We start from the raw sequence: 12,722 nt of genomic DNA, 5'->3' as shown, positions 1-12,722 counted from the left end.
TAAGTAATATATTTAGAACTTAGCAATGGATCAGTTGTATATATATCGTTTGTTACAGGCGCGGCGCATTAAAAAAAAAAAAAAAAAAGGGGGCAACATTATATAGTAAATGATAGCTGACAAAGACCAAAATGGCCCATCAAGTCTGCCCAGGGTAGCTGTGCTTACAAATTCCCACTCTCCCTTCCCCCGTGTATCTCTTGGGGTTATAACTTCTGCTCTGTGCAGATTACCTTATGCCTGCTAAGAAGTCCAATGCAGTCCTATCTCTGGTATTGTGATATCCATGAAGAACAAGGGGTAGAATTTTGTAAGTCTAACTTGCAACACAAATTTGTTTTCTGGGGTTTACACACAGGCCCAGAGAAGAAGCATACTCATCTCAAAAGCTGGTTTAGAGAAGAAATATCTTAAAAAAAAAAACCAATGTTTTAAGCAGTTGTAAGGAAGACTGTTTTACTGATGCTGGTGCATTTGATCAAAGCTTAGTTTAGTCTGCTTTTGTATTGTACATAAGTGATTAAACACTCAGTTTTCACAATACTGTCCCAGAAGCATGGAGACCCAAAAAATTACCTTTAAGGAACATAAGAACATAAGAACATGCCATACTGGGTCAGACCAAGGGTCCATCAAGCCCAGCATCCTGTTTCCAACAGTGGCCAATCCAGGCCATAAGAACCTGGCAAGTACCCAAAATGACATTTTAGAAGCCAAAATTTCCCGTTGCCTAGCTGGTATGTTGTCCATGCAGGTGATATGGTTTCTGACCAGGCAATGCATTTTATGAGCCCCATTGCCTAGAAGAGAGTCCTGCTGCTGTCTTGTCTTGCGCTGCATCACGTGGCGAAGCGAATCACGTGGCGTAGTGGCAGATCTTCATTTTTCACAGTGGGAGCGAGACGTGCTATGCACCAGCCCTTTCCACTGTAGCACAGAACTAAACGCAACCAGCAGCAGTTTGAATCGTTTTTCAAGGCGAGCTTAGTTCACGTGGGTCTAAAACTTCTGTTGTGCAAGCAGGGTGGGCAGTGTCTGCTGGCTTAATAGTAAGTAGACTTGAATTCTGCGTTTGAGATTTCGATGTTCTTTCTGAGGAAATGATGGCGTGTCGAAATTGCTGGAGGCATGGTGTGGTCCCGAGCTTGCTTCCAAGCTTCACGTGTTTGGTCTTAACGGATTGATTTTATGAACAGGTTTTCAGAGTTCCTATAATGTCGTGGTTGCTGATGTGCGGTTAGAAAAATACATTGGCTGAATGTTGAAATCCTTTTGATGTCTCGAGCCAGAGAGGACTTAAGGGGGAAAAAAAAAAAAAAGGAAATGTGTTAAAACTGAATGAGACAAGTGAGGTGAAAAGGGAAAACAAATGTGTAACTGTGTTTGTGCAAAAGAAAAAATGTGCAGGTCAGGATTTCATTGTGGACTCTCTCAGCCTGCTTTCATCAAATAGTTTTTTTTTAAATCTGAGTTTGGCTGGCTGGCCTTTATATGGAAAACACTGAATCCTCTGCTTCTGGAACAGTAGTTTCCAATCTTTTGTGGAACCTTATTACAATATATTGTGAAATTCTGCAGATCCCCTCACTCTCTCATCCCCCTCTTTATTTATTCATGTATATATAAATATTTATTTATTTATTTTTATAACCCTTTGGGGTTGCGCGCAGAACCCCAGTTGGGGGAAAAAAACCCCACGTTGACGTACAGTGAATTTTAGTAGGGATGTGCATTTGTTCTGGTTCGGAGGCCCCGAAAAACGAATGTAATTTTTTCCTAAATTTCGGAAAAATTCGTTTTTCGGGGTAGTGTGCACTAACCAGAAAATCGCGGGAAAAACAAAATTTCCCGCAGCGGGCCAAAAATGAAGCCCAAACCAAATGTTCTTACCGCTGCACATCTCTAGATTTTAGCAACAGTTCAACAGAAGCTGCTGCTGCTGCTGCTTTTCATCAGTCTGTGCGCACACGGGAGCCTACCACCAGTGTAAAGCTGCAGCCTGGAATAATGCTAAGCTAAGCGTGACTGAGCACAGAGGTGCCAGCAAGGGCAATAGTAGCCTAGTAAATGGGATCGGAGCCAAGGCACTGGAGGCTCCTTGGCATAGGCTCCTTGGCATAGGCATAGTGCAAGGAATCCAGAAGTTGCCATAAACTCGACAGTGTGTCCAGAGGCGTTTCTAAGGAACTGGGAGACTTAACGCTGGGACGCGCTTGGTGAAGTGGGTTCAGTGTGATCTGTTTCTGACCGAAAGCACAAGAAAAGTGTAACGAGCTTCCTTCCCTGTTTTTAGATTGTTAACTTGTGGAACAAAGCTTTTAAGCCTTTGGACTTCATTCCCTACAAGCCCTGCCTCAGGAACAGTCAGTAGAAGAGGAACTCAGATGGAAAGAATTGTCTTGCAGGTAGCAGTGTTTCTGATCTTTTTATATATATATATATATTTTTTTTTTTTTTATTTTTTTTTTAATTTTTTTTTTAATTTAATTCACTCTGGGAAGCCATTAATGAGAAATACAGGAGTGACTTATTTAATGATACAGGGCGTCCATTGGGAATTAGTAATTCATTTTTCAATTGTCAAAGGTAATCTGGACTCCTTTTACAGCAGATTAATAACAAACATCCACTTACTGAGGACATTTATTTATTTTATTTATTTATGCATCTTTTCTATATCGTTATAGAGAGAACAATGTCTCTATCTCTACGGTTAACACATTAATATACTATAAGACAATGAAAATAAAAATAGATTAGAATAAAAAAAATACATAAAATCAATACAAATAAAATCTGACTAAAAGTAACTAAAAATCATTGCTTAAATAGAAACAGTAAAGGAAGCAGTAAAAAAGTAAAAACAATATCAGTTCATTAATTCTGGATCGAAAATTTAGACTGCATTGCTTGTGTGCAACATATGATGCAGTGATGCCTTTCAGTTTAGCTTATTAGGGTCCTTCCATGTGTGTGTGATCCTTTCACAGGGAATATGAGCCTACAGGGTTGGCAGCAGTGAAGCTGATAATTTGGCACAGAGAGTACAGCGTCTTAGTTACCTTGTGGCTTGGTTCGTCACTAAAGGTTTTTCATACTTTTTGAAAGGTCTTTAACTACACCCAATCGGTGTTGGGTTTGCTAGGTTGAAATGGCAGTTGACTGAGCTTTTGGGAAAAAACAAAAATCCCCTTTTAAAACGGTGTTCTGCTTTATTTGAAGGTTGACTTTCCATCCCCTGCCACGGATATTGTGTATACCGCTCCGCAGCCCGCAAACACTTCTGCTCCGCACAGTCTGGAGGCGCTGGAGAAACACACGAAGACCCGGCTGTTGTCCGTTCTGTCAAAAGATTCCATATTTGGGTATGTTGCATTTGCGTTCGGCGAGCGTGTCGCAGCATTACCTTTTCACATAAAGGAGAGTCACGGGGGGGGGGGGGGGGGGGGTACGCTTTGACGGCAGGCGTTTTTATTTTCACGCCCTATGAATTCACGTTGGATCGGGCACTTGACGGGGGTGGGGGGCGCGGCAGAGGCGGTGAAGCCGGATATTTCCAACCCGGCAGCCTTCCCTCCACTGCAAGGCTTCGCAGGATGGGGGGGGGATGAATCCTAAAGTCAGAGCGTGCAACGGGGGAGTCTTCAACTGAAACGGGTTTAGATCGGTATTATGTCCGTCCAAAGAGCTAGCGTGTGAGGAGGTAACCTGGGCCGATCTCCAGCAGAAAAGAAGCACAGGCCTTACGTCTGTGGCATTGATGCTCCCCCCGCCCGGGGAAGACATGACACGAGTCACGCCCGTCCCTGTCGAGAGACATTATGGGTAGCCGTCGGCACACATTATTCAGCTGGTCCATACGTTTTATTTTCATACACAGGTGACCATGTTACAAATCCGCTAGCAAAGTCTTTGCCTTGTTCTCGGCCTGTGGGACTTGCTCCTGCCTTAGGAATACTTTACCACACCTGATTGACACAGCCTCAGATCAGTCGTGTGGGCGGAGCAGCCCGTAGTCTGCCGAGACCATAAACTTGGATCAGCAGAAGAGAAGCGATTTGAAATAAAAAAAAAAAAAACCAGAATAACTCCTTTGTGATCACAGTTCTGTCGGTTGAGTAAAAGCACAGTTTTTTGTCGTGCAGTTGTTCACGGCCTGTGGTCGGTGCAGGAAGCTGCTGGAGAATGGCAGTAGAAGGCTTACACGGGCTAAGGAAGGAAGCCGGGCGGCTTGTGCAGGAAGGGAGATGACAAGCAGAAGGCAGTGGCAGCAGCAGTGGACCGTATGGACCAGGATATCTGGGGGGGGGGGGGGGGGGAGGGCAGAGCAACAGGGGTGTCAGGGCAAAAAGTGTTTGGGCTTTGAACTGGGGTCTGCCCATTGGGCAGCTGGGACCCTGCACGTAGAGCCAGAGAGGAAGTTTTAAACTGAGGCAGCTTCGGACCACTGTTAGCCTGGGACATGACCCCCACCTCCTGAGGATCCTGAATGGTCTTCAGTTCTGGAGGTAAAGCTTTGGCGCCTTGAGGTGTACTCCTGTAACATCATCTGGTATGACTGGACCTGGACTAAAAGCTTTGTGTCTATTCCCTGTACGTACCCGGATCAGTCCAGACGGTGGGTTGAGCCTCCTTTCCAGCAGACGGAGACAGAGGAAAAACTCAAAAGGTCTCCTATATCAGGACAGAGCCCCCCCCCCCCCCCCCCGCGTCCCTTCCGTATTTCTCTGTCTCCAGCAGATGCAGATAGCAGAACCTGTGGTTCCCTTTCTTTGTAGCAAGTTTTGGTTTGCAGAAGTTCTTCCTCCTCCTTCTCTAGTTATTGGTTTAATTCCCAGTGTTTAAAAAGTAAAAAGTTTAGTCATCAGGTAAGAACCAATTTTCCTGTAGATTACCGACCTGGGTTTAGTGCTACGTTTCAGTTTGAAGAAGAAAAGAACCTGTGCTAGTTTATCCCTGTAAATAAAACGTTTTGCACCAAATTACTGGCAAAAACTGTGTTTGTGTGTGTCTGGAGAGGGGCGCTATGTTGACAGTGAGCCAGGAAAATGGGGACAGCAGCATTGGCCCACAGTAACTGGGAAATTTAGTAGCAGCTGTATCGGTAAGGTGACAGGAGAGAGTAGTGGGGAGGGGGCTGGGAGGAAAATGAGAGATGGGTGAGGGAGGCTAGAAGAAAGAGAGGCTGGGGATGTGAGAAACTGCTGGAGAGAGGCGGGGGGGGGAGAGAGAGGCTAGTGAGGAGGGGTTAGAAGGGAGGCTAGTTGGGAGGAGCTGGGCAGGATGGTGGGATGGCAGCTGGAAGGAGAGCTAATGGGAAGAGGCTGGAAAAATACACTGGTGGGGTTGGAACTTGGGGGGGAGATACAAGTGAGGATGGGCTGGGGTGAAAGAAACTGGTGGGATGGGACTGGGGGAGAGACTGGTAGGGAAATACTGATGGTGAGAGAGAGACTGACGGGAACAGGATGTGTTCTGTAAAACTTTTGGATGTTTACAAGGTGTCCCTTCTCCTGAAAAAGTTGGTTACCCCTGTTGTAGTGGATATCAAGGCCATTGGAAAGCTGTGATGAGCGCATTGGATCTGAGTTTTACCTGGTTGAAGATTCAGTTTTTTGCTCTCCTAAGTTCATTGATCTGGAGCCAGAATCTGGGCTCCAGCGTTGCCTGACTTGCCTGTAGCCACTTGCATGGCATTTACAGTGTTATTGTTCTTATGTTTTTTTCCTGTGTAGACTGTCAAAGGAAGATAAAGTGTTTCTGTGGGAAATGCGATACCGTTGCCTTGAAGATAAAAATTGCCTGCCGAAAGTGCTAGCAAGTGCCCCGCACTGGGACTGGGCGAGTCTGTCTGAGATCTACTCTCTCCTTCATCAGTGGCCTCCCCTGTCTCCTGTGAATGCTCTGGCGCTGCTGGACTCGAGGCGAGTACAACTCATGAAACCGGTGTGGGTGTGGAAGAGCCTGTTTACGTTGTACCGGTGGAAGTATTTCCCTAATGAGATTTCAGCATTTCAATGCTGCTCATTCAGGGCAAGCATAATGCGTTCCGAGGTGTTACATATGTGTGTTTCATCCATAGTTTAGAGGCCTTTTTCCTCGTTCACCCCCAGCTGTCTGATATTGGCCGTGACCGAGCCCCTTTGTCTTGGTCTGAATATCTGCTTCAGCTTTTTCTTTTTCCCTGGAATTTATCAAATGGGAACTGAAAAAGGGAAGGTCCCTAAGTGCAGCACAATGTGAGCAGTGTAATTTTAAAGGGGAGCTGCTCACCTTGGGGGAGGAATTCATCGGACACCGCACGGAACCTGCTCGTAAGGCACACAGCGTGCTTACCCCGTAACCAGACGGCTTTTGATAATAATTCCACCCCAAGAAAAGCAAGGCCTTGCCTTGTATCCACCGCCGCCTCCTTTATAAACTTTTTATTGATGACGTAAAGAAAGATTGTGTCCCCATTCCTGGTTCCTTAGTCTAGGGGAGAGGCGAGCGATTTCAGCCAACCTTCTGTTTGCTTAACCTTCTTTTGCTTATTCATTCTCTGGCTGGATTCAGTCAACTGGGTCAAAAGAGAGAGGCAGGCTTCTAGTAATTGTAACCGTGTCAGGTAGATTTTTATTAGCTAATTTTTGATGATCGTTTTGCCAGATATAAAGTTCAGAACTTATGAGCGGTCACCGTTGCATCTGTTTTTCATAGCGTTTTGATTCTACTCAAGGACAAACACATTTTTAATATGTTGATCACTGAAACCTGGAGCAATAAAATATCCTGATCAAGACTTATTGTAAACTCTTGAAAATGACTCTGGTGCCTGAGACTTGTCAGTGGAGCGCCGTATTGAGGCTGAGAGTTTGCGATCCCTCAAGAATTGACACGCGCACACACAAGACCCAAAGGGCTGAGTTTAGTACAAGTTTGAAACTCGTGAGCAGTGGTGCCAGCCATCAAGGCTTCAGCCATAGCTGCTCTCCATTCACATATCTTTCACGGACAGTCATGATTCTGTATGTTGGACTTTAATTAAATTACAATCTAAAATCGGATGTGGAAATACATTTAGAAAACTTGGATTCCAGTCAAAAATTTTAGGATCCAGGAAAAATATTCTCCTTGTTTCTTGCATTTTTACTTTTTTTTCCTTGATGTTTTGCTTATTTACAGTATTTTGCTTGGCTTTTTCCCCTTTTTTTTTTTTTCGGGTATTTTAATAATTTTTTAACTACTTTTTCTGGTTTTTTTTTTTTTTTTGGTTTTTTTTTTTTTTGGCGCTTCTAAATTTTAGGCCCCAGGTTGCATATTTTAGGTGCCCAGGCGACCTGGCTCCAGGGAGTTTTCCAGCCCTGCTAAAATGAAAAGTCTCTCTTACGTTCACGCACCTGATGCTTGGATCAGAAAAGGCTGAGCATTCTGGCTGCAACGCTTAAGGACTTTCCATAGGAAATTTAAATATTCATTGGAAAGCAAGCCTGCGGGATTGGGGGGGGATGTGAGTACTAAGGGAGATTCTTTATTTAGAATCTTCCGGAGGTTTCAGCAAGTCCTGGGTAAATTAAAGTAAAAGTCTGTGACCTTGTGTCCTCATCTACCCAGGATGGTAGAGAAACCAGCGAGGAAGGTGACAGAAGACTGACCTGGATAAAGAGCAACATCCTACACGCAGTGCAGTTTCTGGGGCCGGCAGTGCGGGCTTTTTCCAGGAAATGTTCTCGTTTTGCATTAAAATGTTTCTGAGAGAATTTTTACTGTGCAGATTTTCCCAAAGCTCTAAGTAGATTCGTGGTCTGATTTGACACATTATATGACCTCCTGTATTTAATTTTAAATAACCCACCATATTAGTTTATCACGCCCCAGTACTTGAACTGAAATATGTGGTTGGTGGGGAAAAATCAGTAAAGAGATGGTGGTTTGAATATTATACTGACACAACCTTTAAAACTTGAAGCTGGCATCCATGCATCGTTACTAATACATTTTATGAAATTTTGAATTGTTGTGGGGTGGAACGTTTTCCCACCCTATGCCTCAGTAGACGGCATTAGATAAAAACCAAGTGGCCCATCCACAATGTTCTGTTACTATATTGCTTTGCCTGTTAACAAATGGCACCCAGTCCCATAGACCAACTTTCTGGATGTGGTTAGGTAATGATTATGGACCTTCGTTTTTCCATTTTAATTTTTTTTTTTTTTTCTTGGGAGTTTATCAGTTTATTATGACAAACGCAGGAAGAAATCGCTGTAAAAAAAACCCTCATTTTTCCGAATACATATCAGCATTTATTTTGGCAGACAGAGAAGGCAAGATGGTGAAACAATATTAAGCAAATTCTCCCATCCACCCGTGCGGCAGCAGCATCTCCCTCCAGCCCCGACCGAGAATCTCCCATCTCTTCCCCCGATCACAGCTTTCATCCATACTGGTGGTGGCTGCAGGCTCCTCACCCCTGCTTGTGACTCCTGGGCTCTGCGGAGGTGGGCAGAGTCCGCTGGGCAGTGCTGCTGCCGTCAGCACTCCTTGGGGAGGGAGGGGGTGAGGATTGGAAATTCGGCACTGGAGGGCAAGCACGTTCACCGGTGGGGAAGCAGGACTTGAAATGCAGCTCGCGCTTTGGCCTGCATTGGCTTCCAGCGGTGGTGAGATGCCTTGCTGAATTGCGTCTGCAGCTCTGCAGTTGCTCTTAAATCGAAAATTAGGGTGAAAATCAGTTTAAACATGTTTTGACTGTTGGAAAAATCTAGGAATTTATGGGTGAAAATTGGTTTAAATTGAAAATGGACTCTAGCAATGATTTTATACATGGTACTGCACTATACATGTCTGGTACTTCCTGCTTGCCAAGTTGACTGGTAAAGAGGACAATAGCACTACGTTTGCACTATATGCATTCCTTAAAATCGAGTAACGCTGCTGATGGATGTATTTTCATACAGTGATGCTAAGTTTAGTGGCACCTAACAACTTTATAGTAACCTTTTTTTATACCAGTAGCTTTTACAAAGTTACTGTAACAGCTGATTCACTTTGAAAGAAACAGCCTTCTATTTGCTGCTTAGAAATGTTAACAGGCAGTGTGGTCATCTTGCAGGTTTGCCGATCAGGAAGTGCGCTCAGTAGCTGTGAATTGGATAGAGGGGGTACTCACGGATGATGAGCTGGCAGACTTCCTCCCACAGTTTGTGCAGGTGATACTCAGTTTCTCTCTACTCTGCTCTCAGGTTTGACTACTACCAGTTCTGGAAATTGATACTTTATTTTTTTACTTTGATGAAGAGAGATTAAAATAAAAACTGCATAACCATTTTCTGTTTCTTGTAATCAGGCTTTGAAATATGAAATCTATTTGGACAGTTCATTAGTGAGATTTCTACTGACTCGGGCACTAGGAAATATTCGCATTGCACACTACCTATATTGGTAAGACTATCCTCTGTTATTCTGTCAGAATCTATTAAAAATAAAAAGTTCCCCTCAGCCCAGGTAGGGTTAGGGATGCTGTGGAGATAATGTTCACAGTGCCAGGAAGGAGGGAGGCCCAGCTGTTGCTCAGCAGTGACACCTAACAGTCTGACTGGGAGCATGCGTTATGGGTTCTAGAGGAAGCTGCAGCCTGTGGACCCTGGCTGAGGGATTGTCAATGCAATACTTGAACCAGTTAGAGCAAGGGAGAGCAGTTAAAACGAATGGGGGCGGACCCTGAGCAGCTGCAAATGAAGATTCATGTTGTAATCTCAGTAGGGGCAAGTTCTGATGGAACTGGAATCCCAGAAGAAGAGGATCCAAAATTTGTCATTGCTTTAAAGTAGCCTTCTCTTATCTCTGCTGTTCTGTATTGTGAGGGTCACAGTGCCACCTTCTGGCTTAGAAGACCAATGATAGTTTTAGGAAGAGCTCCCGAGATGCCGCCTTTCCTCTCTGTCTGTTAGTCAGCTGGCATGCAGAGGCAGGATTCACGTTCTGCCCATGAGCAGGCCACAGATTCCCATGGTGCAGTAAGAAGCCAGTTTTGATTGTGTAGTGTCGCTGGCAGAGGTGATTGTATTGGAACTTGAAAGGAGCTGCTAGGACTGTGGTTCCAACCTGAAGGCCGAGTGCTGCTGCATTCATTTCCTGCTCTCTTGCAGTGGTTGGACTGAATGGATAGGCCTGGTACAGGCCTAACTAGCAGGTTAGTCGCTCTTCTGAGGAAAAGGGGACGTCTTGGGGCAAAAAAGGAAGCGTGTGGTGTGAAGAGGTCTTTTTAAACTGCAAGGATGAATTAACAGTCAATATTCTATTTTTATTTATTTTTAATTATCTGATTTTTTTTTTTTTTTTTTTTTATCTTGAGTGCCTTGTCACCTCATGGAGAAGTAAAGAGGGCTAAAACAGGCCTGTAGATGTCTTTACCCTGAGAGGGGGGGAGCAAATAGATTTCACTAGTTCTGGACCAGTATGCCTGGTGTGTGAAAGACTAATAACCTAGTAAATGTCAGATAAGAACATAAGAACATGCCATACTGGGTCAGACCCAAGGGTCCATCAAGCCCAGCATCCTGTTTCCAACAGTGGCCAATCCAGGCCATAAGAACCTGGCAAGTACCCAAAAACTAAGTCTATTCCATGTAACCATTGCTAATGGCAGTGGCTATTCTCTAAGTGAACTTAATAGCAGGTAATGGACTTCTCCTCCAAGAACTTATCCAATCCTTTTTTAAACACAGCTACACTAACTGCACTAACCACATTCTCTGGCAACAAATTCCAGAGTTTAATTGTGCGTTGAGTAAAAAAGAACTTTCTCCGATTAGTTTTAAATGTGCCCCATGCTAACTTCATGGAGTGCCCCCTAGTCTTTCTATTATCCGAAAGAGTAAATAACCCAACTAGGCCATCCAGTCTGCCCTGCAGGGTATAACTGCCCAAAATTTTGTAGCTGCCATTCTATGCAGGTCGACCTAAGGTTAAAGAAGCCCCGTCTAAGCTGTAAAAGCAGGCGATGGCCAGACCTCCCAACTTCATGTGTTCCTTTTTCTGGTGCATAGAGGTCCTGCTCCAGCCGCAGAAGCACAAGAGCGGACTGCCCTTGCCCTGCCCCCGTCATGGGTAAACTTGATAAAATTTCAGTGAAGTAATGTAAACAGCCAGAGAGCTAAACCATACATTAACTACGATAAGTGCCCAAATGGATCTCTTAAGTGCACCAACAGCCGGTCGTAACTGTCACTCCATGCAGGTTTCAGCAAAAGCTGCCAGGTAGCCTCTGTGTTTATCGCGCTGAATTTCATTACTGTTCTTGTCTTCGCTACCTCTGCTGGGAAGGGCATTCCAGGCATCTACCACCCTTTCCATGAAAAAAACATATTTCCTGACAAAAAGTTCCTGAATCCTGCCCTGTGGAGCTTCATATTATTATTCCTAGTTCTATAGCTTCCTTTCCATTGGTAAAGATTTGATTCTTGTGTAGCATTAATGTCTTTCAGGTAACTTAGAAGTCTGTATTGGATCCACACTGTCTCTCTCTCTCCTCTAGGTATACATATTAATATCCTTCAGTGCTTTTGGTGTAGATCCTGTAACATTTTGGTTGCCTTTCTTGTGACCGCTTCTAATCTATCTCTATCCTTTCTGAAATGCGGCCTCCTGAACTGAACACAGTATGCCAGGCGAGGCCTCACCCCCCTGACCTGTAGAAAGGCATTCCCACCTCCTTTTTCCTGCTGGTTATGCCTCTCTGAAGAGCCCAGCACCCTTCTGGCCCTAGTTACCGCCTTGTCATGTTGTCTTGCTACCTTCAGATCATCAGACACGATCCCCCTGAGGTCTCTGCCCCAGTTCGTGCGCATCAGTCTCTTGCCCCTCCCATCACATACGGGTCTTTTGCGTGACTGAATTTCTTTCACATTGAATCTTAACCGCCAAGTGTTTAATCATTCCTCAGGCTTTCTTCGATCACTTCTCCTCCTGTCTTCTCCTTCAGGGTGTCCATTATAGATCTTAGTGTCATCCACAAAAAGACAGACTTTGTTTTTCCTTCTGACTCATCCACAATATCGCTCACACTGATATTGAACAGAACCAGTCCCTGTGGCACTCCACTAGTTACCCTTTTCTCCTCAGAGCGACTTCCATTTACCGTTACCTGCCTGTCGTCTGTCAGTCAACCAATTTCTGACTCGACTCCACCACACTGCTTTCTTTATTCACGAGCCTCCTATGCAGGGACCGTGTCAAAAGCTTTGAAATCCATATTGAATTCCCTAGTCACTCAATCGAATCAATTGGATTTGTTTGACACAGTTTTCCTCTGGTAAAACCATGTCACCTCAGATCCTGCAACCCCACTGGAGTTCAATCAGTTTGCTGTCCTTTCCTTCAGCAGAGTCTCCTCTAATTTTCCCACCACAGAGATAAAGCCTACCTTATTTAAGGGATCACCTCTGACGACAGAACTCTCTTTTTATGTTTGAGGGTGTTTTCAGATTGTTTTGCAGTGACAACTGCTGAGTATTTCACTGGTGAGGAAGGGGGTTGCTTCTAGATAAATCCCATGCATCAGTTTTTCTGATAGTAGTAATCTGTACTAGTCAGTCCAGATATGAATCCTGGTAGGTGCATATGTATGTGAGAGAGGTAAATTGGTTGGTTCAGAGTTTTTGTATGTAAGATACCATCTGCAGAGTAAGGACTTGTGATTTATATTCCGCTAGTCGGGTACTGTAGGTATTTCCCTATCCCCA

General features: G+C 44.4%; 1 protein-coding gene across 4 annotated transcripts in view; it reads left to right on the top strand.

Moving 5' to 3' along the window:
• The window catches only part of PIK3C2A (phosphatidylinositol-4-phosphate 3-kinase catalytic subunit type 2 alpha), a 122,064-nt gene that overhangs the window by 87,232 nt on the left and 22,110 nt on the right, over positions 1-12,722 (top strand). For all 4 annotated transcript variants that reach the window (XM_029582155.1, XM_029582152.1, XM_029582153.1 and 1 more), the window contains exons 14-18: positions 2,294-2,405; positions 3,223-3,365; positions 5,736-5,924; positions 9,092-9,188; positions 9,326-9,420. In XM_029582155.1, the coding sequence (XP_029438015.1) occupies positions 2,294-2,405; positions 3,223-3,365; positions 5,736-5,924; positions 9,092-9,188; positions 9,326-9,420 (636 nt within the window). The remainder of the gene's footprint in view (positions 1-2,293; positions 2,406-3,222; positions 3,366-5,735; positions 5,925-9,091; positions 9,189-9,325; positions 9,421-12,722) is intronic.

This window comes from Rhinatrema bivittatum, chromosome 17 (assembly GCF_901001135.1).
Source record: "Rhinatrema bivittatum chromosome 17, aRhiBiv1.1, whole genome shotgun sequence".
Classification (NCBI taxonomy): Eukaryota; Metazoa; Chordata; class Amphibia; order Gymnophiona; family Rhinatrematidae; genus Rhinatrema; species Rhinatrema bivittatum.
The sequence above is the reverse complement of the archived record's forward strand: the minus strand, read 5'-3'. Positions and strand labels throughout refer to the sequence as shown.